The sequence below is a fragment of the Odocoileus virginianus genome, chromosome 20 (assembly GCF_023699985.2).
Source record: "Odocoileus virginianus isolate 20LAN1187 ecotype Illinois chromosome 20, Ovbor_1.2, whole genome shotgun sequence".
Classification (NCBI taxonomy): Eukaryota; Metazoa; Chordata; class Mammalia; order Artiodactyla; family Cervidae; genus Odocoileus; species Odocoileus virginianus.
In genome coordinates this window covers 40,997,147-41,022,279 of record NC_069693.1, presented here as the reverse complement: position 1 = coordinate 41,022,279, position 25,133 = coordinate 40,997,147, and the positions used below count along the sequence as shown (strand labels likewise).

At 45.9% G+C, this 25,133-nt stretch overlaps 2 protein-coding genes across 14 annotated transcripts in view; both read left to right on the top strand.

Moving 5' to 3' along the window:
* NOD2 (nucleotide binding oligomerization domain containing 2) overlaps positions 1-8,790 on the top strand; it is a 36,548-nt gene extending 27,758 nt beyond the window's left edge. For 2 of the 4 annotated variants that reach the window (XM_020891567.2, XM_020891568.2), the window contains 3 exons: positions 1,498-1,526; positions 5,091-5,174; positions 6,659-8,790. In XM_020891567.2, the coding sequence (XP_020747226.2) occupies positions 1,498-1,526; positions 5,091-5,174; positions 6,659-6,918 (373 nt within the window). In that variant the 3' untranslated portion in view covers positions 6,919-8,790. The other 2 variants (XM_020891566.2, XM_020891569.2) reach the window with 2 other exon arrangements.
* A 10,501-nt stretch (positions 8,791-19,291) lies between these two features.
* Positions 19,292-25,133, top strand: part of CYLD (CYLD lysine 63 deubiquitinase) — a 64,593-nt gene continuing 58,751 nt past the window's right edge. For 3 of the 10 annotated variants that reach the window (XM_070451314.1, XM_020891564.2, XM_020891558.2), the window contains exons 1-2: positions 19,383-19,474; positions 20,001-20,081. The gene's annotated coding sequence lies outside the window, so the exon portion shown is untranslated. Of the gene's footprint in view, positions 19,475-20,000; positions 20,082-25,133 lie in introns of all 10 variants that reach the window. The other 7 variants (XM_070451315.1, XM_020891561.2, XM_020891563.2 and 4 more) reach the window with 6 other exon arrangements.

Below are 25,133 nucleotides of genomic sequence, written 5' to 3'. Positions count from 1 at the left end.
TGTGATCTTAAGCAAGTTAAGTAACAATCGCTGAATCTCATGTTTCTTACCTGTAAAACGAGTATGGATGCTTTCAACTATTAAATACTTCTGTAAAAATTAAATGAGATAACACCTGTAAGTAGCTTTGTACAGTGTCTGGCATATGTGTAAGCACTCCATAAATGTGAAATTGTAATAGGGTAGTGTCTCAATGGACATGAACTTGAGCAAACTCCAGGAGATGGTAAGGGACAGGGAAGCCTGGCATGCTGCAGTCCATGGGATCGTAGAGAATCAGACCCGACTTAGCAACTGAACAACAGCAAATGTTTCTACTACTCTTGGTGCTACTGCCACAATGATTGCTGCTGCCACTGCTATTAGTGTTTTGTTATTTCAAGGTGAATGTGGGTGCCTAAGAACCCTGGATATGAGAGTCAGGGTCATGTGCAAGGCGGAGTAGTTTGGGGGAGGTTAAAAGATGAACCATGAATCATATTTATCCTGATTCCAAGCTTTCCATCCCTTAGATGCCACTAGTTTAGCCTTCTTATGACATATTCTGGGCAGTTCCAAATTGTATCAAGGAGATAAAATGCTGAATGTTTGATTTTTTTTTCCCAGGAAGCATAAAGGTACTGAAACTTATTGAGCATTGTCACAAAATGGATATTACTGATGGTCCTTGACTGTCAGTGGGGCTCACTAGCTCAGCCAATGTACCATTGAGTATATCCTGATCAGATTCCACAGCTTGGAAATTCTTGTTAGAGAATTGTCTCACTGTGAATGTATTGGTTATGACTACATTAGGCTGTACGAGATGGAAAACCTCCATCTAAAGTGGCTTAAATCAGTATTTAATGTACATGCAGTTTGGAGGTAGGCAGCATATGGCTGTTATGGCAGCTACATATGGCCAGGAGGAGTCTGGACTCTCTCTCATTTTGATCTGTTTCATCCTCAGCATGTGGCTTTCTTCTCGTGGTTGGTTGCCTCATGGTTACAATGTGGCTGCTGCAGCACCTGCAGCACTCCTGTATTTCAGTGTCAGCCTCTATATCTAGGAAGGGCAAAAGCCTGGGTCTCTCCACTTTAAAGAGCATTCACAGAGTCCCCATCTGTCAACTTCTCCTATGTGTTGATGGCCATGTGGATGTCCCTTAGCCAACTCTGGCTGCAGTTGAGAGTGGGAAATGTAGTTCTTCCACCAAGCACATGGCTGCTCCAAATGAAATTAAGCTTCCATTAAGAAGAAAGAAGCAGAAAATGGATCTTGAGTCACTAGGACAAAAGGGAACTTTTGTGGAGGAGCCCTGGAGCAAATTCTCTCCCAGAGATGTCCCAGAAATTGAGGACCCTTACACTTTGCTTGACCTGTTTTTACTTTATTGGTTTTCAGATGTTGGATATTCTTAATCGGCAGAGGTGGGGCACATGGGTTCGTCTTTATTGGCATCATCTTATATAATAAACGTCGCCAGTCAACTGGGTTTTCTCCTTTATTCTTGCCAGCCTGGAGGAGAACCACGTCCAGGATGAAGGTGTGTGTTTCCTCGCCAAAGGACTTGCAAGAAATTCAAGTTTGAAAGTCCTAAAGTAAGGAATCTGTAAGCAGGAGCTAGACAGTAATGATCGGCCTTGAGAGGGGGTGTTTCTGAATAAGAAATCTGGGTGGCTTCCCAGCCTGGCTAATTCACACAAGGTGGCCGCTAGAAAACAGTCTTTCGGGGTCCTCCCAAATGCAGGCAAGGAGTAGTGAAGTGAAGCTGGGGAGGGAGAGTAACCAGAAAAGGGTGTCATCAAGCTGGTGATCACTGGGGACCAGTGGGGTGCAATCCTGTGGGCACGAGGCAGCAAGGGGTATTTATCCACCAACTGTCTCTCCTTCATGTATTGAGGTGTACTTGTGGGGATATTTGTTTTCCGGTGCTTCTGGTTTGCCCTGACCATGGTTAAGCATGCTCCTGGGTTCTGCAGAAAGATCTCCTACAGAGGGTGGAGGTCTCCCCAGCAAGCAGCTCCTCAGCAAGCAAGAGTTAGAGGTGAGAGCTGAGGAAATAGGGGTGGGTTGCCCACAGCATCTGCTCCGTGGCTTATAGGACATGCCCTTTTGCCTCTCCAGGAGCCTTCCCTTACTTAGACAGGAGATTTCTGATGGTCATCTCCAGTGGTTCCTCTTGGTGTGTGATTAGTATATAGACAGGCATTTTTGCTTTTACTCATATGTGCATGCATCCTTTTATATATTGATCCAAGAAATGTTTCCGGAGCTCCCACTCTGTGCCGAGCTCTGTTTGAGGCACTGAGGATAGACGAATGAAAAGGCCCTGCTAACACAGCTCTTAAATTTGAGTAGGAGACACAGATAATGAGCAAGTAAACAAATACGTGAGATCATTTCTGTTAGTAATATGCACTCTCAAGAGAATTCAAGAGAAGGATGACAGGAGAGGGCAAGGTAATTGCTGCTGGACAGCACCTCTAAGAAGGTGACAAAAGACTTGAAACGTGAATAATAAGAAGGGTCCTGCCATGCTGAGATCTTAGGGATGTGCATTCCAGGTGGACAGAACAGCAAGTGCAAAGGCCCTGTGGCAGAAACAGGCTTGGTAGTTTTGAGAACAGAAGGAGGACCTGTGAGATTAGACTATAGTGGATGGTGGAGTGAGGCGGAGGTGGGAGGAGCCAGCCGCAACAGCCTTAGAGCCCTGGGAAAGAGCTCAGAGTTTATTCTGAGGGTGTTGAGGAGCCTTCAGGGTTTTAATGAGGACAGTCATGTAATATGATTCACATCATCCAAAGGTCATGCTTGTTGCTTTGTGCAGAACAGGTGGAGGGACGGTAAGATGGAAGCAGGGAGACCAGCCAGGAGACTCCTGCATTCTTCCAGGCCAGAGATGGAGATTGGGTCAGGGTGAGGGCAGTGAGGGAAGCAGGGCACAGCAGCTCAGGAAGGTCCCTTGGGGGGCCGGGGAAGTGATGGCAGGACCACTGGTGGTGGACTCAGTGGGCAAGGACGCATGCCCCAAGGAGAGGGATGGCAGATGTGAGCAGGAGCCCGGCCAGTGGTCACCACAGGCTCGTGGAGCGCCACACCAGCCTTGCTACCAAAGGTCTTATTTCCCAGGGACATCAGGGCACCAACAGATGGCTCCTTTCTCTAGAGGAGAGTGGCCTCTGCCCTGGCAGACATGGCCCGGGGAAACACTCGCCTCCCGAGACAGGCAGACAGCTTGCCTCTGGGAGGGCGGCTGCTTCGCTGCCAGCCCGCCATCCACTCTGGCAGCTCTTATTTGTGTTGCTCCGCAGGGGCTAGGAAGTTGCCAAATGTTTGGGGAAAACACTTCCACTCATCACGTGGGTGACGTTGGGGCTCCGGGGACCCGGGTGAAGCCCAGGTTTATCTGAGCTGGGATGCCAGGCTTTGTACATGGTGAGGGGCCCTTGGCGATACCTGGTTGATGATTGACCATTTGCGGATGAGGCAAACTTGTCCTCCGTCACTGTCACAGGCTCACCCCACTTGACCCCCACAGGTGCTAGGCAATGGCAGCCGCCAGGCTCCACGCTGCCTCGGTGGGAGTCTTACAATTCAGCATCGCTGAACTGTATCCTCCTCCACTGTTTCCCCATAAAGTCGAGCTTCTCACCGATCTTAAAAAAGAAAAGCAAAGCCTACATCCTTCTAGGCATAATCTCTGCCAAGCGTTTGTTAAGAGCACAGGTTCTGGAACCTAATGGTCGGGGTTTGGCCCCAGCTCCACCATTACCAACAGTTCCTACTTGGACTGGTAACTCAGTTGCCTCAAGTGTAGACAGGGTAATAGTTGAACCCTCCTCACAGGGTTCCGAACATGCGAGGAGGTGATGTAGGTTATGAGCGGCACGTAGTAAGAGCTCAACAGATGTTGGCTGATGTTATTATTAGCCCTGCCTTAGGTCAGCATCTCGGAAATTCCTGACATTGTCGAGGGGGAAGCCAGGTTGTACAGGTTATCTGGAAGGACAGCTGTGAGCAAGAAGACAGGGCGGGGACCCTTGAGCTCTCTGTGTTATACAACAGCGTCCCACTAGCTATCTGTTTAGGTCTTGTACTCCATAGCTGCCTTAACAATGCTGAGTAAGTTTCTGCGTACAACAGTGTGAATCAGCTGTATGTATACACAGGGCCTCCCTGGTAGCTCAGCTGGTAAAGAATCCACCTGCAACGGAGACCTGGGTTTGACCCCTGGGTTGGGAAGATCCCCTAGAGGAAGGCATCATGGCAGCCCACTCCTGTATGCTTGCCTGGAGAATCCCCATGGACAGAGGAGCCTGGTGGGCTGCAGGCCATGGGGTCAACAAAGAGTCAGACACGACTGAAGGACTAAGCACAGCACAGCATGTGAAGTAGCTCGGTCGTGTCCAACTCTTTGCGAACCCATGAACTATAGCCTGCTAGGCTCCTCTGTCCATGGGATTCTCCAGGCAAGCATACTGGAGTGGGTTGCCATTTCCTACTCCAGGGGATCTTCTGAACACGGGGATTGAACCCAGGTCTGCCACACTGCAGGCATGCTTTTTACCGTCTGAGCCGCCAGGGGCTCAGACATACGCCGTGTAAGTATGTATACATATACTCCCCCTCCCCTTGAGTCTCCCTCCGCTCCCCCATACCACCCCTCTAGGTCATCACAGAGCCCTGAACTGAGCTCCCTGTGCTATATAGCATCTTCCTACTAGCTATCTGTTTAATTCTTCTATTTCATGAGTGGGTACTCTTTTAGGTCCCTTTTACAGATGAGGAAATTGGGACTTATCTGCTTGAAATGAAAAAAAGAAGTAGTGTAAGGTGGATTTGAACCCTGGCACTAAAATGCATGTATTTTTATTACCGTGTTAGCTCCTTCCTAAGGGAGCAGCTACTTAATACTCATCTGGTGAATGGAGGAGAGAGGGGTACATTTCACTTTGAGGATGAATTCATTGAGAATCTCAGACAGGAAAGGGACATGCTGAAAGGGCAAGTGGGCTTCAGGAGTCCAGCTCCCAAAGCCTCCTTTAATTGGATAAACTAGCCAAAGACCAAGCCTCCTCAAAGTTCACCATTCTGTCTTCCTCTCTAGGCTGTCTAACAACCACATCACCTCCCTTGGGGCAGAGGCCCTCGTGCGGGCCCTTGAAAAGAATGACAGCATTCGGGAAGTCTGGTAAGACCCCTGGCAGGCCTCTTTAACCTCTCCAAGCCTCGGTTTCCAATGTATAAATTGAGGTGAAGGGAGAGAGGAACTTTAGAATTTCTAAGATCCCTTGTGACTCAGACCTTCAGTCCTGTTCTGCATGGGATGAATCTGGTTCCCTGGGAAAGATGTCTTGTTGTTTCTAAGCAGGGACCAACTGTCTCGTTTTTAAATTGTGTTTGTTCAGAAACGTCTCTGTTTTCGGCAGTCGTGTGGGATTTGGGGTGTGGTTGAAAAGGGAAACAGAGAAAGGAACTCTGTTCCTGCCCCCCATCGGCCGTTACATCTGACTTCATGGGTCAGGGCTGCAGTATGAGACCCTCTGCAGTTCTAGGTGGATGTCACACAGTGTTTCCAAGTCTTTATTGGTAACAAAAAGCCATGTTCCTTCATGTATTTGAAAAACGTATTGCATCACAACTTCAAAGATCTCTCCTTCTCCTTCCCAGGAATCTATGTATTGCTCAGATAATAGAAAGATTTCCCCTGGTTTAACAGTTTATGAGTGAATGTCACTATATACGTTTCAGGCACTGAGCTAGAAATCAATATTTAAAAACGAGGACATTTCCCTACAATCTTTCTGTCTTTCAGAGGTTTCTCAAAAAAGCAACTCTGGGCCCCAATTTAGAATGGCAGTAATTAAGCAGAGTAGAGACGAACTGACCCCATTCAGCCAGGCAGACCTTCTCAGGCTCACCCCCAACCCCATCGAGTTGACTGTCTCGGACCAGTTCCCTTTGGCTGCTGTATATTACATGCCTCGTCCCTGAAAGCTCCTGAACCCTGCTTTAAATATGCAGATTTGTCCCTCTCTCAAAAAGCAGATCAAGGCAGTAGCAACTGTAGCTATCAAATGATGAAGTTAAAAATAAAGGCTTCTAAAAATCTGTCCTGCGATAGAGAGATTTTCTTTTCTGTGCGATTGTGTAATCCCTCTAGGCTGTGAGGTCCTCGATCTTGGGTAGAGAGTGGGGTTGTTTTTTTTTTTTTTTTAAACCATTGCACAATTCTGAGAAATGTCACATTCTGTGTCCAGGGGGAGCAAACCGACATCAGGTTGATATTTTAAGGGTTCTGATGTTACTGGCAGAGCTTGGGAGGACATTGGGACTTGCTCATTGCATTCTTGACAGCTTCTGCTGTTGCCTTAAAAAGAATGGCCGGCCTTGAAGAGTCAGGGCTGGCTGGGCCCAGTGTGGACTCTGCAGAGTCACGGAGGCTTGTTAAATCATGCACAGTGATTCATGAGCTGCCCTGGCTGGCAGAGGGTAAAACCTGCACAGACAGCTCTCCCAGGAGAACTGCAGCTGGGCGGTGGCAGGGGTGGGGGGTGGGGAGGGGCAGGCCATCCAGGCACAGGTTTACAGGTTTACAAAGCAGCAGCTTCCTGATCGAAAGCACGGCTCTGGTCCGGTCCTCACTCAAACCTCTCTTGGCTTTATCTCCTTCAGGCTCCGAGGAAACACTTTCTCTCCGGAGGAAATTGAGAAACTCAGCCACCAGGATACCAGACTCTTGCTGTGATGTCTCCGGGCCAGCGTTCAGCTCAGTGTGTTTAGGAGGAGGCCATGGGTTTGGACCCCAGGATGGGACGACATCTGAGAACAGCCCACTCAGAGGGAACCTGGACCTTCCCAGGGCCAACCCCATAGGTCACCTTTGTTCTCACAGAGGAAGGCGCATCCGTGCCCTGTGGAGTAGATTTCACTGAAGCCCACCTTTGCCATCAACTTCTTGCCAAGATTCAATCCTGGGATGTTGAAGAGGGGCAGCCTGCCTGTACAGGATGGGGCTGGTCTCAAGTCACGCTGACATGGGTCAGTGAGGCCCACGGATGCCACTGAGTAGTTATGGGTGTGGAGAGCTCCCCGTGGGGAGGGATATTCAGGAAGCAACTGTTCGCTTTGTCTCAGCTCATGGTCATGCATCAGGTTGTTCTCTACGTCTGGTTCGTAGTGGACCCTACATATGGCACTTCCTCTGTGGTTGAGATTCAGAATGTAGGCATTCTCACCTTTGATCTTAACTTAGTACCCTGGCCCTGCTCCCACCCTGCCATCCCCCTCAACCCTCCCCCCATCCGGGGTGGGAGGGGCTACAGCTTACCCTGCTCTCCTTCTGAACTTAAGGCAGTATCAAAAGGGGATAGGTGACATATATGTGTTCCTCAAGACATTCTAGGGTTTCGAGAAAAATATGACTGCCCAACAACTGGACTATTATTTCCGGTAGAAATCAATTACTCTTCAGTTAAACCTTTGGGAACAACTCCTTATCCAAATGCAACTTTTAAAATTAACCTAGGCCAGAATTTTGAACAGCCCCACCAGGTCTCCGAGGCCTGTGAACTGAACTCTGGTGGCAGACTTCCAAAATATATTCATAAGAGATGGTTTGGTTTTGTTTGTGCCAGGCCGCTTTAGGATATAAAGTTATAGATCAAAAGTTTACAGGTCAAAATCAAAGGCCCTTCCTTATAACGCAGATGTTTTTCTCTGAGTTTTTCAGAAGCTTCTGTAAACTGTTAGGTGCTGTGCAAGTGTTAGTATTTTCAACACTGTTATTTGTGAAGAACTGGTTAATATTTATAAACCACTTTGTTTTATTCTCCCTAGTTCATGATTTTATTAAAAAAAAAAAAATTACCATGAATGTTATGCTGTAAATAATCCCGGAGGATAAAACTATTGAGTCACCAAAGCTATCTTCATTGTGACCAAACACAATGAAGTATTTAAAAATACTCTTATCATTATCACATATCAAAGCACAGTTTTCTCCTTGAAGGGAGGAGACAAGATGTTTCAACCAGATAATTGATTGCTTAAGGCACAAGCAGTGTTTAGAAATAGCCTTGCAATCAAAACACGTTTGGCTTCAGTTTAGAGAAGTCTAGCCCAGCATGGAGTTTTAAGCTATAGAGGAACCTCACAGTGTCCCAGCTGAAACACAAATGTGAGAGATGCAAGCAGGCCACTGGGCCTCCCTCCATTCTCTCCAAGTGTCTCCAGGGGAGAAGGATGGAGAAGATTGGGGAACAGTTCTCTGCAAGCAGACTCATGGGTAGGCCTTGGTGAAGTAATTCTCAGCTGAATTTAATTAGCAAGGACTCAGGTGACTGCTCATCAAGGTGGAATCGGCTTCCTTGAATGGTTTCCTGTATGTCAGGTTGGTTAAATACTGTGGCATCTCCCTAGGCTCCTCCCCATTAAGAGCATGTGTGTGGGTTCTCTTTGCTTGTTTGAATTTATTTTATTGAGGTATGGTTGATTTACAGCGTTGTGTTAATTTCTATACAGCCAAATGATTCCGCTAAACATATATGTACATACTCTTTTTCCATTATGGTTTTTCACAGGATAAACTATTAATAGTTCCTTGTGCTATACATTAGGACTTTGTTATTTATCCATTCAATATATAATAGCTTACATTTGCTAACCTCAGTCTCTTACTCCATCCCTGCCCCACCCTCTGCCCCCCCACAAGTCTGGTCTCTGTGTCCTTGAGTCTGTTTATGTTTTGTAGATATGTTCATTTGTGTTATATTCTGGATTCCATTAATAAGTGATAGCATATGGTATTTGTCTTTCTCTTTCTGACTTACTATAATTTCTAGGTCCGTCCACGTTGCTGCAAATGGCATTATTTCATTCTTTTTTATGGCTAATATTCCACTGTGTATATATATCACATTTTCTTTATCCATTCATCTGTCAACGGACATTGAGGTTGTCTTGGCTATTGTAAACAGTGCTATAGAACTGCTACAGAAACCCATAGAAATGAGTTCCCTTTGTTGTGGCATCAGGTTTTGCCCAGAACTTTCTTTCAAATAGAGAACATCAGGAGGAAGATGGAGGGGGCTGCTTTCTCAGAGGGTTAGACAGAGCAGCCCATTTGCATGTCACCATCTTGGATTACAGATTCATCTGAACAAAACAGACGGACACCATGCCCATCCTCTAGGCACTGATGGGGAGGGGAAAGGGAGAGGCAGGCAGAAAACAAATAAGCTGAAAAATATATAAAATAAGGTCTACTGTGGCATGTGCTAGGAAGGAGGTTCAGGATAGAGGGAACCCTTCAGATTAGGGGTTGGTCAGAGACAGGTCCTGTGAGGAGGTGACAAGCCTCCAAATAAGAAGAAACTGGCTATGCAAAGGGGGAAGGGGTCAGGGGGAGTATTCCAGTCACAGGGAGCTAGCTGTGCAAAGATCCTGTCATGGGAGAGAGCTTGGTAGGCTGAATAATGCCCCTCCCCCACAATAGCCAGGTTCTAATCCCTGGAACCTGAAAATGTTGCTTTATGTGGCAAAGGAACTTAAAAAATGTCATTAAGTTACAGATCTTGAGATAGGGAGATTACCTTAGATTATCTGGGTAGACCCTAAATGCAACCACAAGCGTCTTCATATGACACACAAAGGCAGACGGCCCAGAAGAAGGCAAGGTGACCACTGAAGTAAGATGCTATACTGTTGGCTTTGATGGAGGAAAGGGCCTCGTGGGCCAGGGATTGCAGCTTGAGAAAAGAGACAAGAGTGAGTGAGTGAAAGCGTTAGTCATTCAGGCATGTCCAGCTCTTTGTGACCCCATGGACAGTAGCCCGCCAGGCTCCTCTGTCCATGGAATTCTGCAAGCAAGAACACTGGAGTGGGTGGCCATTCCCTTCTCCAGGGGATCTTCCTGACCCAGGGATCGAACCTGGGTCTCCTGCTTCGCAGGCAGATTCTTTACCATCCAAGCCACCAGGGAAGTCACTAAGAAAAGACAAGGCCACAAATTTCCCCCCAGAACCTCTGACGAGAGTGTGGTCCTGCAACTACCTTGGTTCTAGCTCCATTTTGAATTTCTGACCTCCAGGATTAAACAGAATTAATTTGCGTCATCTTTTAAAAGATTGATATTTTTTTTTTTGCCTGTACTGGATCTTCATTGCTGCGCATGGGCTTTCTCTAGCTGTGGCGAGCAGGGGTTACTCTTGTAGCAAGTGGGCTTCTCATTGCAGTGGTTTCGTTTGTTGCAGAGCACGGGCTCTTGGGAGCACGGGCTCAGTACTTGTGGTGTGCAGGCTTAGTTGCCCTGTGGCATGTGGGATTCTCCCCCAGGGTTCGAACCTGTGTCCCTGCATTGGAAAGTGAATTCTTAACCACTGGCCCACGTGTGTGTTAGTCACCCAGTCATGTCTGACTCTCTGTGACCCTTTGGACTGTAGTCTGCCAGGCTCCTCTGTCCATGGAATTCTCCAGGTAAGAATGCTGGAGTGGGTTGCCATTCCCTTCTCCAGGGAATCTTCCCAACCCAAGGGTCGACCTCCAATCTCCTATATTACAGGCAGATTCTTTACTCTCTGAACCACCAGGGAAGCCCTCTGGACTGAGGGAGGTCCAGTTTTTGTCATTTTGAAGCCACCAAGTTTGTGATCATTTGTCACAGCAGCCACAGGACACTGACAGTGTGTTTGAGGCAAGCTCAGGGGAGAGTCCACCACGTGGGTCTGCAGAGATAGGGCCAATTCATGAAGGGCCTAGTTGACCATGGGCAAGAATTATGGTGGGCTATTGGAGACTTCCAAGCAGTTCTAAGTGACCCATTTAAAGAATGTCTCTCATGCTTCTGGGTGGAGAAGGGACTGGGCTGCACAGGGGTAGGGGTGAGGGGAAGAGGAAGTAGAGAGACCATCCAGGAGCCGTTGCTGGGGAGAGGCCACTGGGCAGCCACCGGGGGCATCGGAGGAGGTGGAGAGACAATGATGGATTCCAGAGACGTTGGAATTCCCAACGGTTTACGGAATGGATGAGAGGGCTGAGGGAAAGGGAGGACTCAAGGATGACGCCTAGATTCTTTTTCTGTTGCTGCTCAGTCGCTCAGTCGTGTCTGACTCTTTGCGACTCCATGGACTGCAGCACGCCAGGCTTCCCAGTCCTTCACTGTCTCCTGGAGTTTACTCAAACTCATGTCCACTGAGTTGGTGGTACCATCCAATCGTTTCATCCTCTGTCGTTCCCCTTCTCCTCCTGCCCTCAATCTTTCCCAGCATCCCAATAATTGTTTTTATTGGAGTATAGTCGCTTTACAATGCTCTGTTAATTTCTGCTGTACAATGATATGAATCAGCTATATATATATACATATATAGCTCCCTCTTAAGCCTCCCTCCCCTCCCCCACCCCACTCGTGTAGGTCATTACAGAGCTCCGAGCTGAGCGCCCTGCTCTTTCCAGAAGGTTCTCACTGGCTACCTATGTTACACGAGGTAGTGCATATATGTCAGTGCCACTCTCTCAAGATTTCTGACTTGAGAAACTAGGGACCTGGGGAAGACAGGTCGGAAACAAGTTTGGAAGAAAGAGAGACTTATGGTTTGGATTTTCCAGTGTGAGGAATCTAAGTGGAGAAGTCAAATGGAGATGCCAAGTTAGAGCATAGATCTGGAGCCTGTGGGGGTGATCACCACCAGATATAACAGCAACGGGGGGCCTCAACATCAAAAGATGAACACTGGTCGTTGGGCTTGGATGACATAACCCAGGGAGGGATTATGGGAAGAGAAGAGGTCAAGAGAGTCAGGTAAAGGTGATACTGAGATCTTGACATGTGACTACTATCAAAGCTCAGAGTAGATGTTTCCTAACTTGCAAAAGGCTAGTGCTGCTGCTACTGCTAAGTCGCTTCAGTCGTGTCCGACTCTGTGCAACCCCATCCCTGGGATTCTCCAGGTAAGAACACTGGAGTGGGTTGCCATTTCCTTCTCTAATGCATAAAAGTGAAAAGTGAAAGTGAAGTCGCTCAGTCATGTCCAACTCTTCGCGACCCCATGGACTGCAGCCCACCAGGCTCCTCCGTCCATGGGATTTTCCAGTAGATCCATCCAAAGCATTCTAGGCCTCCGCAGACAACTTGCGAATTAGGACTCAAAATTCTCCAACAGGGAGGTTGCCTGAAAGATGTGTGTTAGTGGCCAGTGGCTTATCCTTGAGCAGATAGATTTGAGATTTATAGCTCAGAATATATAATTCTTCCATGCAGAAAAAAAAAAAAAGGTACTAGAGCAACAGAATTTTTTAAAGAGCTTGAGACTTTAATTAGATTCACTATCAACTTAGAAGAAAAAAAAATATCAATCTGAGTGGTTTTTTTTCCCCCAAAACCTATAGTGCCAAAACCAGATGCTGAAATGAATACACCCCACAGAAATGTGGGAGGCAGAATCCCATTCCAAGAGGGCTGAGTTGAGATTACATACAGCATCATTATTGCACCAACATCTTCACGCCTCCTTTCCTGCTCGGGAGATTGGTGCAGACCAGTGTGTGAGGCACATGGTGGTTGGGCACATACCTGGGTACAGCCTGCACCAGGGAGGACTCGGGGCCTCGGGCCCTGGGCAGCAGCAAGGTCATTAACAAGACCGGGGACTGACCTGAGCAGTTGCCCTCCAAGAATTACATGGCAGCAGACTGCAGTTGGGCATGCTGGCAATCCAAGTTCTTTGGAGTCCCCAAGGTGTCCCTCTGTTTCTCTCTAAACTTAATCCTACTTATCATCACGTCCAGAACAATCCACAAATCCAACCCCTAAGTGCTGCCTGTTCCCCTGTCAATTATCTGAAAATCCTTCCTCTTGGGAGGGTTGTAATCCACCCCTTGGCAGTAGAAATGCAGAGTCCTGACCACTGGACTGCCAGGGAATCCCCTGCATCTCTTCTTTATCTGGATCTTCTTTTTTGATACCTTTAGTTCCTCATCTTCCTCCTCCTCACCTGCTCTCCCCCACCCCTAGGAAGAAAGGAGCTTCTTCGGGGCCCACCTTTGCTTGATCACTCACTGGTCTCTCTGCTTTGACCCTTGTCCCTTGGAGTGAACCCATTAACACATAAGTCAGAGGAGCCAGAACTCTCATCTAAACTCCTCAGGACTTCCCACTGGGTGCTGGGTGAAAGTCAAGGGCCTCTGATGGCCTGGACCACCCCTGAGCTTTCTCTGGCCTCACCCCCATTACTCACACCTAGTCTCTCCACTCCAGCCACGCTGGCCTCTCAACTGTTCCCTGAAAACGCCAAGTGCACTGCGGCTCCCAGACCTTCACGCTTGCCTGTTCCGCACTATGGGAACATTCTTCCCTAGACAGCAGCAGGGTTGGCTTCCTCATTTACTTTGGGTCTTTGTTCGCATGCCACCTCATCAAGGGAGCTTTTCCCTGAACGATCTACCTAAAATAGCAGTCCCTGACCCCCTCTTCTCCCCTCTTCTGCTTAACCCTGTCTTCTCAGCATGACCAGCTCATCCCCGTAGTTTCTTCCTTTAGAATGTCAGCTCCATGAGAACTTAGGCCATGCTCACGGCAGCATCCTCAGAATCCAGAATGGTACCTAGCACATTGTAAGTGCTCAAATATTTCTTTTCATTTTTGGCTGTGCTGGGTCTTCGTTGCTGTGTTCAGGCTTTCTCTGGTTGCAGCTAGTGTGGGCTACTTCGTTGCAGCGTGAGGGTTTCTCATTATGGGGGGGGGGGCTTCTCTTGTGGAGCATGGGCTCTAGGGCGCTCAGGCTTCAGTAGCTGCGACTCTTGGGCTCTCGGGCATGGGCTCAATATTTGTGCCACACAGGCTTAGCTGTTCTGTGGCATGTGGGAATCTTCCTGGCCCAGGGATGGAACCCAAGTCTCCTGCATTGGCAAGTGATTCTTTACTACTGAGCCCCCAGGGAAGTCCTCAAATATTTGGTGTATGAGGGGAGAATTCATTTGCTGAAAAGAAGCAGAAATAGAAGGTAGATCATAATAATGAGTCACTTTTCCCCCCGACACTTCTAGCGTCTCCTTCCTAAGGGAGGAAGGCTGCCTGGGACCTGAGATTATTCCTGATGTGTCTGCTGCTCAAAATGAGATTCCAGATACAGCACAAAGATCTCAGTGGAGAGCATGAAACCCTTTCACTCTCTGTGGGCTTTCTAAACCACACAGAACTCATTTGTTATCAATAACAGCAAATAACTCTTATGGGAAGCAAGGATTTATAGTTCGGTTGGATTCGTTTAAAGATGATTAAAGCATTTTAATCTCTTTTATTTTGAGAGAGCTTTTAGGTGACTGGAGTAAAAGCCCCCAGACAGAATGTTCAGTTGCAGCAGTCCCCAACCTTTTTTGGCACCAGGGACTGGTTTTGTGGGAGATGATATTTCCACAGACTGGAGTGGGGGGGTGGTGCTGGTTTTAGGATGATTCAGGGGCATTACATTTATTGTGTACTTTATTATTATTACTACATTGTGATATATGATAAAATAATGACATACCTCACCATACTGCAGAATCGGTGGGAAACCTGGGCTTGGTTTTCCTGCAACTAGACGGTCCCACCTGGGGGTGATGGGAGACAGTGACATCGTAAGTGTATTGCTTATGTCCAGATGAAGCTTTGCTTGCTCTCCCACCGCTCATCTCCTGCTGTGCGGCCCAGGTCCTAACAGGCCACAGGCCCGTACTGGGGGTTGGGGACCCCTACGCAGTTGTGTCTGGAGTCTGCTCTCACTAAGAGAGAAGCACATCCCTGAGATGGAGGGCTTTCGACTCAGCCATGATTGCAACACCATGCTGGTTTATCACGGAGAAAGCACTGGTAGGGTGTCTTTGCCTGTGGGGACACCTGGTCCCACTTAGCCTCATGATTTGTTCCTATTCTGTCACTCAGTCATGTCCGACTCTTTGTGACGCCATGGACTGCAGCAAGCCAGGCTTTCCTGTCCCTCAGTATCTCCTGGGGTTTGTCCATCGAGTCAGTGATGCCATCCAACCATCTCATCCTCTGTTGCCCCCCCCTCAGTCTTTCCCAGCATCAGGATATGTTCCAATGAGTCGGCTCTTTGCATCAGGTGGCCAAAGTATCAGAGTGTCAGCTTCAGCATCAGTCCTTCCAATGAATACTCAGGGTTGATTTCCTTTAGGATTGACTGCTTTGATCTCCTTGCAGTCCAAGGGACTCTCAAGAGTCTTTTCCAACACCAGAGTTCAAAAGCATCAATTCTTCAGCGTTCAGCTTTCTTTATGGTCCAGCTCTTACATCCATACATGACTACTGGAAAAACCATAGCTTTGACTACATGGACCTTTTTTGGCAAAGTGATGTCTCTTGCACATGGTCACAGAAGTGGTGGGAAAATGACTGGACCCATGTGAGGTTGGACGAAAAACTGACAGTTTCCATTTACTGAGATGGGGGAGATGGAAGGATTACAGTGGGAGTGTGAAATTCAAGAGTTTGCCTTGGGTTGTGCAAATAGGCTGTAAAGTTTACAGTGAACTTGGTGAGGCTGGAAGTAGAGGGTAGCCTGTGGGCAGCGATTTGGGGCAGGTCTCATGAATCACCATGACCGTGCGTGAGAAGGTTTTGTTGAGTCCTGACTGGGTGTTACTCTTAGTCATAGGTCCCTGCCAGGTGACCAGGAGGGTCCCAGTTCCTGGGGGAAAGAGCTCCACTCAATTCAATGGTTTTTTTGTTGGGTCCTGCTGTGTGCAATAGAGAAGTGTGCAAGATAGTGTACAATTACAGTTGTTGTTGTTCAGTTGCTAAGTCATGTCCGACCCTCTGTGACTCCATAAACTGCAGCATGCCAGGCTTCCTGTCCTTCACTATCTCTTGGAGCTTGCTCAAACTCATGTCCATTGACTCGGTGAGGCCATCCAACTATCTCATCCTTTGTCGTCCCCTTTTCCTGCCTTCAATCTTTCGCAGCATCAGGGTCTTTTCAAGTTACAGTTACCACCCTGCTTAACACCCTTCAGAGGGCTCCCAATGCTCTTGAGTTAAAGACTAGCTACCCCTTGGTCGTGACTCACTAGGTCCTGCCTGCCTGGCTCTTTCTTGTCCACACTTTCTGTGCTCTGCCCCCCCCACCCCCAGTTCCTCTAATATGTCATGTAGCATGGTCCCTTTGCTTGGGGTGCTCCCCTCACTTTGACTACCAGTCACCTTTCCTACTTTATCTTTTTCAAACTTTTAATTTATTTTTATTTTTGGCTGCACTGGTCTTTGTTGCGGTGTGGGGGCTTCTCATTGTGGGGGCTTCTCTTGTTGCAGAGCACAGGCTATAGGCCCGAGGGCTTCAGTAGTTGCGGCAGGCTTGGTAGTTGCAGGTCTCGGGCTCTAGAATGTGGGCTCAGTAGTGTGGCACATGGGTTTAGTTACTCTGCTGTCTGTGGAATCTTCCTGGCCCAGGGATCGAATCCGTGTCCGCTGCATTGGCAGGCAGAGTCTTACCCACTACACCACCAGGAAAGTCCCCCACCTCGTCTTAAAGATGACTTCCTCAAACAGGGCTTCCCTGAGTGCCCGGTCACCTTTGATGTGTGCTTAGAGCAGTTCTCCTTCTGAGGTTTCCTCTAGTCTCCCTAATTAAGTGACTGTGTAATTATTCCTTTAAGGTGTCTTCCTTGCCAAAGGGCAAGTGAGAGTGGCATCTCTCTCCTACACTACTGTGCCTCCTGGTACCGGCTCAGTAACTCAACCACCAGTTGACTGAAGCCAGGGCCAGGCTGAGTGGAAGAGGCTGCGGGTGGTGGGTAGATGACCGAGGGGATCAATGGGGCCTGGAGCCAATGGCAAAGACCCTGGGAAGCAGGTGGATTCTGACTAAGCCTTAAATGAAGGAGGATTTGGAAGGCAGAGAGGATGGGCATGTCAGTTGGAGAATCCATTTAAATAGAGATAGAAAAAGCCCTGGCTTGCAATTAGGAGAATCAGGGTCCCAGCTCATCTCATGGGTGACTGTTGACATGTTGTTTTCTCCCATCTGCAAAATGAGAGGCTGGCTTACCAAGGACTGCAAATAATAGCACCATGACACCATTCTCCATTTCATCCCCTGGCAAGCCTTTCTCTTCCCTGTGAACCTGAATACAGCTTAAGAATTATTTTCAACACAATATTTTAAGGGTCATTACCAATTGATGGGAGACAGTAACTGGGATAAGCCCTATTTATCTGGTCTGACTTAGAAGACTGTCTCTAGGATGAATTTGAGCTCTGCCAGTGTCTGATTCAGGGAATCTGTGGAGGGCTGACAACTGCTGGTAGGGAAGAAAGCCTTCCTGAAGCCTCCTAGGGCTCAGCAGCATCAACTGCCATCATCAGGACGTGAAGGGCTTCTCTGATGGCTCAGTGGTTAAAGAATTCGCCTGCTAATTCAGGAGACACGGGTTCAATCCCTGGTAGGGCATATCCCACATGTCGCAGAGCAACTAAACCCTTGTGCCACTACTACTGAGCCTGTGTTCTAGAGCCCGGGAGCTGCAACTACTGAGACTGGCATGCCCTAGAGCCCATGCTCCACAACAGAAGAGGCCACCACAGTGAGAAACTTGTGCACCGCAACTAGAGAGTAGCCCCTGCTCTCTGCAACTGGAGAAAAACCCACACACCAACAAAGACTTTGCACAGCCAAAAATAAATACAATTAAAAAAAAAGTACACAAAACTGTTCTAGGCCAGGAGCAGCAAATCCAAATGCCTTCAGGAGCTGGCAGACAATGTAAGTGCCAGCAGAATCAAATAGGGAGTGGTAAGGAGTGTGGCAAACTTTTGCCCTGTTGAAAAGGATTCAGTCTTTCTCCCCCACTCCACTGCCTCCTCCTCACTGCGTGGATAAAGCAAAAACAGCCCCCAGGCTGTACTTTTCTTCCAGATAGCCAGACTGTGATTTCTGAGTCCTATTTTTTTTTTTAATGGAGAATCTTGATCTAGAAGGGAACAGTGTTGCCTGAAGCCACACTTAAGAGTTAAACCTCTTGATTCCCATTTTATTGCTTTCTCCTGCAGTGTGATCATGTGGATATATAAGGATGCACCAAGGAGGGACAAGAGTGGATTGAGGTTTTCAAAATATGTCCATTTCATTCTGGCAAGTTCTGCTTATGGCAAGTGAGATGGGTGGCCTGTTTGCCAGTACTGTTAGTAATCACTCATGTGACTTCTTTTAGGGACTAACTGGTTTAAATTCCCCAGGTCTTCAGAAATGTCACTTTCTACTGAAGAAATTTTCCCTCTCATGATTAAACACACACACACACACACACAAACACACCCCCCACATGTCTTCCTTCCTCTGTATTAATCACCTTCTCCTATAATTGGTACTTAAAATGTCAAAGGAGAAGAAATTAATTAACAGGAGTATCCAGTGCAGCAAGGCATGCTGCAAAGCTCTGGGACTGATTATAAAAAGCACTTCCTTAAATATTTTGAGCACTTTTGGGATTCAGAAACCTCCCTTCTAATTGAAGGATCTTTAACTACACGCCAAGTCCTGGCTGGTGGCCAGGGGTGCAGAGCCACAGGAGGCCGCGAGTGGAAATTCTTTCTCCATCACCTCAGGGAGACCTCCCTCCATACTAGGATAGGTGGCAAGATAGGTTCAGAAACAGCAGGGGTCGCAGGCAGAATCTAAGAGGAAAAGGTTTAACATTACTGAGCTCCTGCTGTGTCAGGAACTTTACATACGATTTTTCACAACCATCCTGTAAGACAGGCAATCCGATTATCTCCATTTTACAGATGGGGAAATTGAGGCTCAGAGTGGTTGTGAGTTCCCCAAGTCAAGCGGCTACTAACTGAAAGTGCAAAGGATTCAAACTTAGGTCTCATTCTAAAGCTTTGCTTTTTCATGGAATCCTGAAATCCTATTCCTAGCTCGCTTCTGTGCCGCTTCCCACTCCAGCTACAAACTCTCAACCTACAGGAGTTTTGACAGCTAAGCCAAAGCCAAGACCCAGACCTGGGAGGTGGAGCCGGGAGATGCCCAACGCCCCGCCCCGGCTCCAGTGTCAGCCAATGGTGCTGCGGCCCCAGCAGTCTTTCGTCCAATCAGTCAGAGGTCTCCGCCCCCATCTCCCCGCTTCTCTTCCCCGCCCCTCCACTTTCCCTTTGGCTCGACCGAGCTTGACGGAGCGGAAAGTCCCTTCAGTCCGCTCCGGGCCGGCAGCCATTGGAGGAAGGTCTATCATAGGGCGGCCCAATCAGAGCGTGCGCAGGAATGCAGTTCGGGCCGCGATTGGTTGGAGCGGCTGTTGCCCCCCCCGCCCCCGCTCCCTCCCTCCGTCCCTGGGCGGTTCAGAGGCGGGGCAAGTGGGGGCGGGCCCAGGTAGCAGGTTTGGCTGCGCGGGGGCTCTCGCGTCTGAGGTAAATACTAGGGCGGTGGGTGTGGGACGGCAGGGCCAGCCCGGGAAGCGGGCTTGAGAGACTGGGGAAGGGGCGACGCCCCGCCCCGCGAGGTGAGTGAGTGAGCGGTGGTCGAGCGGGCGAGCGACTGGTGACCCGGCCCCTCGGGCGTCCCTCGCCGGCCTCTGGGCACCTCGAGCTGCCGCCGCGGCCGTCGGGCCCTGATCGCCGACCCGTTACCTGTCCCGGCCCTTAGCCCGCCAGGCCCGCGGGGTGCTGAGCCAGCTGACGTCAGCCTGGGCTTCCCCACCCCCGGGGCTTCCCCCATCCCCAGGCCTTCCTGAAAGGGCTCCTGAGTCGTGGGAGCGTGGTCACCGCCGCCGGGACCTCTCGAGAAGAGAGGACGTGGTGTGGGAGCAGCGCAGGAATCTGTCTACCCTTTTGAGCCCCCCATTTACAGATCGGGAAACTGAGGCATCCGACGGCCCGGGTTGGCATCGAGAGCGCAGGGTTATAATTTTACCATCGGTGCCTTGGGGGTGTATCGGTCGATCGGTTTTGGAGTGTTTGTGGCTCCAGTCCAGGAAGAGCAGTCGGGGTTCTGCCCTCGTTAATGGCGTGTCATGCTTTTTCTTTCAGTTTCCCCCTTTCCAGGGTGAGGATGCTTTTACACAACAACCTGGAGTTCTTTAGTTGAAAGGTGCGCTCTGTTGAAGCAAGGTATTCATTCTTTTTCTCCTCCTTCCCAACCGCCCCCACCCCCTTATTGTCATATTAAAGATCTCTGGGGAAATCGTGAAGTCCTGATGGAAGATGGTGTTCCTGGGTTTGGTTCTCAGCCGGGTCAGCTGCCCAGTTATTCATGTACTTGGCATCTTTTCTATTCCGCCCCGTCGTATTTGCATGTTTTAGGATGATTGTCGTCTTCCAGCCACCAAGCCTTTCAGTCTCTCAGCCCCCATCCCGCCTGCCCCTATCCTCTCCCCATGCTCCCTGGAAAGTTATATGGTTAGCTTAACTAAGGAGCATTCCCTGCCTTGCTTTTGATTTAGAGCTAATAGGGATCTTAATAAGATTGTTCCTTTTGCAGTCATTGGCTCCTGGAGAAAAATCCAGGCCTTGAGAGAGGGTGTTCATTCAAGCGTTGGTTTTCTGTACACCCCCTCACGCCCCGAGGAGACTGAATGGTTTAAGAATTTAGCTTGCCAGTTCCCTCCTGGGTAGTGGGTGGATTTGAACTAGCACAATATTAGGTGAAAATGATTTGCTGGAAATTCATATACTGTGAGTGTTTATAATACCCAGAACATTTTCTAATGTTCTGCTTCAAAATTTTACAGTACTCTTTGGAAGAAGCCTTTCTTTGGAGGTAACTTTTGTGAGGAGCTAGTAAGAGCAGGGCACTGGTTATATAAAACAACAGACGTGCTTCAGGAATGATTTCTTGTGATCTGGACCGCTTGAACTGTGATTTTGTTTAAGGAAGTCTTTAGATAAGAAGACAGGAGTAATTATCCTATTCATCAAACTTTCAGTATTTTGTTCCTTGTCCTCACTAGGTGATCTTAAATTTGTCAGGGTATTTTCTTTGGTTTTACAGAATTGTACAACCACATGTAGACATGTCTGATGTCTGAAACCCAGTTTCAAATGAACCTCAAAACAAGTTCTCCTATTTGTGAAATTTACCTTATTTATTTCCACTTAAGTGCACATCAATGAAGTGGCATAAAGACTGACCATTCCTTCATTGAGTCAGAGAATTAGAATTATTATTTATCTAGGAGATTAGGTAAAAACCATTAAATACTCAACTTCTGAGTCTTCTTTTAAAAGAAGCTTTTAATCACTTAAATGATTAGGATGAGGAAATGGAAATTTGGCTTTCACTATTATCACCAGAGTTAACCAAATCATTCATTCCTTTCTCCTGTACTGAATGTCTAACATACTGTCAGGCCCTTGTTTGGGCAGTGGAAATAGAAAGATGAAGGACTTAGGGAATTCACAGTTTGGAAGTGTAGTGGCCAGGTTTAACCCTGGTGAGACCAGAGTGTTCCTGGTTCTTTTGACATGAATATGTAGATGTGGAAGCCGGACTTTGTTTTAAACCTCATAAATCCCACTTGTTTTAGGGACTGAATACATGTGTTCTTGGGTCACAAGTAAAACTGTGAGGAAAACGGACTCTTTTCTGGCATGGTCGCTTTTCTGGAATCTGCTGTTTGGGAATGTACAAACTTGTTCTTTCAGTGAGAAATATTCTCTTTTAAAATGATAATTATTCTAGTTATCTAGAAGAGTTTGGAAAAAGTTCTGTATATCTTCTTTTTTGGTGGGTATTCACACTAACCTCCATACTTCTTTGCCGTTTGTAATTATGGGCAGCTTTTGGTATTGTAATTTTTATTCTGATTTATATAGCCCCTTGTGATTTTTAAAACAAGTCCAGGTATCTCAGGAGATGCAGAACGTTACTGAATTGTATGTTTTTGTTTTCTTTAGTGGAATTTTTTGAACAGTAACCTGGTAACTTGAGACTCAAAATGACATTGTTTCTTCTAGATAAATTAGCTGTTGTCAGTTTTATGTAGTTAATGTTGTTCATCTGTGCTGTATATTATCTTTTAGAACTAAAAATTTAAAACTTATTTCTTGATCATCTTCTTTTCATTGCATTTGATAGGAAACTGATATTTGTGCCTTTCCACCATCATCTTGGTTTAATGACTTTATTGTAATACGGTTAAATTCTCTACTCAGGGTCCAGGCCCATCAACAAGCTTAGGTAACCATATATATTTTCATATCTGTGTGACCCCCACCTCATCTGAAATGTCAAAAGAAAGCCCTATTCAGTGTAGCTTCAGGGTTAAAAATATTATTGTATTACAACTCTTTGAGAATGTTCATTCAGCATTTATAGTATTTACTCAGTTTTCTAGCCTGAAATAAGTACAATGGTCTTAAGATGAATTGTTTCAAAGTGAAGTACAGTATATTGTTAGAGTCAATTTTTAAACAATTAGGCCAGAAATGAGGGCAGCCGTCATATCTTAAATCTTCTGTATTTTTCAGTTTCGAATGCTGTGCTGAGTGCATAAAAATACTAAGCTAACAAACCTTGATTGATAAAGAACTCACTGACAATGTGATTTAAATCGGGTATGGTCTTGAGTCAGTTTTTACTGCTTGGGGTTCTTAAGACTTAAGTGTTGTGCTTGTCCCAGTGAAAGAAGAATGTTGGCCTCATATTCATTTCTACAGTGGGAGAACAGTCTCTGTGAGCATATTCTGCTGTGATGCCAGTATCATGCTTGTGCTCAGCTGTGTCTGACTCTGTGATATCCCATAGACTGCAGTCTGCCAGACTTCTCTGTCCATGGGATTTCCCAGGAGATAGTGCTGGAGTGGGTTGCCATTTCCTCCTCCAGTAATGCCAGTTTACTGAGATATTAATGATCATTAAATTTGTCTTATATACCTTTAGTAGAACCATAATATTTCCTGTTTAACTTTGTCAGTTACAATCAGGAGAATCAGTTTTTAATATGATAGTTCCAAACCTATTCTTTCTTCATGTATCCTTTAAAAGAGGAAAAACCACATCCTTTTTATTTTTGGATAATGCTTTTAAAATATTTTATAACTTTCACTTTGGCTGCTCTGGTTGTCTAACATGACAACTGCTATTAATGAGTTTGTTCACTCTTACTTGTGCTAATGCAAGTCAGAAAAAATTTACTGCTCCTTGTGTAGTTCACTTTAAAATATGGTTCATAATAACTGTTGTTAAATTTCCCACAACCTTCTTATAAACCAAAGTAGTTGGTTTAACTGTGTACTGTCTCTGAAATGATTTGCAAAAAACCTTTTGTAATCAAATTGATTTGAAATAGGGTGTCCTAATGCCTTCCATATAGTAATTTAGCTTTGTCTTGGAATATTCCATTAGCACTGGTAGTTTTTATTTTAAATTGTGACATGGATTGTTAAGCTGGAGAATCAATCCAGCAGGAATTGTTGGCATATACTAATTATTAAGATTCAAAGAATTTTTTAATTTTAATATTTGAAGGCATAATTTGTTGGAACTAAAAAAATTCTTTTCAAAACAGAATTGCCATACTTTAAAAATAATTTTGACTAAAAATATTTAAATACATTTGAAAAAGGACAGTGCAACTTCACTTTTTTAGGAGTTGCTTTTTGACCATCTCATCCTACCTGGAGCAACAGAAATAATGCCTGTGAAATAAAGCCTATACGCTTTACTTCTAAAGACCTGTTCAGAATTTATGTATTCCTCTTTTTGTTATTGTTTTATCTTTTTAAACACACAACCATATTTCATTACCTGGCTTCTCAGAACTGATTAGAAATAGTAAGCTGGAAAGCTGTAAAAGAAGTCAAGTGCATGTTGCAGGAAACCACAGAAAATGGCTGATGGCAAGGGAAAATGGTAGAGTGTAAATCTAGAGAAGGCAGATAGAAGAACTCAGAAAAAGCATAATATAAAACCTCTAAGCAAAGAGACAAACATCTTTTCATAGTGAAAGCCACATACAATGATTTACATTTATTTCGATAACTCAGTGCTCAAGATAAAATTGAGACTGTTTCCTTGTTGAAAAATCCTGACATTTAAAAAGAATTTTAGCCTGCAATAACAAATACTGCATTTGGGAACTTTTAAGGAATAGAGCCAAATTAATGTTTGGGTCACTGTTTGGGTAGCTCACTGCAGGAGTTTTGTTTATATGATGCCAAGATAAGGGTTTCCACAGGTGTCTTATATAAGTGGCAAATGTAAATTGATCCTGTTTCTGCTGAAGTAGTGCCCTCAAGTGGAATTAAGACACATTATAGAAAAAGAGAAAACCACTTGATGCTACGTGCCTGCACTAAATGTTGTTCATATATTTCAGTGATGTTGATTTGAAGAACAGCAAAGCCCTTTACCCTGTCTTGGGCAGTCTTCATGCCTCATTCTAGCTTGTAGAGGATCTTTTTATTAATGAAAACTTTATATCATAGAAAAACCTCCTTAACTACTGATGTGTTATAAAAGAAATATTATTATGTGTGTAGATTTGCCAGGTTATGTATGTAATCATTAAGTTAAATGGCTAAACTTAAAATTTGGTTCTTTAGTTTTAGGAATATTTATTTTTTAACTCCAAGAATAAAATAGATGAATATGATATTGCTGTCACCTGCTGCTGTTATCCTGAATAATGGAAATGGATATCACCTGCTCATAGGAGGATGGAATAAATACTGTATTTAGAAACCAAATAGCCACATGCATGTGACAGAAAATACCTAAGAACCATTGTTTTCAGTAAGATAATGAATTAACATAATGAAATTAAAGTCTTTACTTGAATTGATGAAATTGTATAGTTTTAAGCCTGTGATTCAAGTAAGGTTGAGAAGGCTATTTTAATTGTGAAAGATTAGTATCCTTGTAAAAATTTCAAATGAAAATTTGAAAGTGAAAAAGAAACAATCTTTTCTTCCTAGTCTGCATAGTTAAACTTGTGGTATAAAAACATTTTATGCTTGATACTATACTGCAGTTATATTTCTTCCTTATGTAGTAGTCCAAGTTTTGATGGCTACAAAATTGACTTTTAAGAAATTATTAATATAAGCAGATTTATAATATCTGATGTTTATGATTGAGAGAGATTAAATGATAGCTATGATTAATATGATTAACATTTGCCTATTAAGGACAAAATGTGTAAGATTGAGAAAATGAAGCTG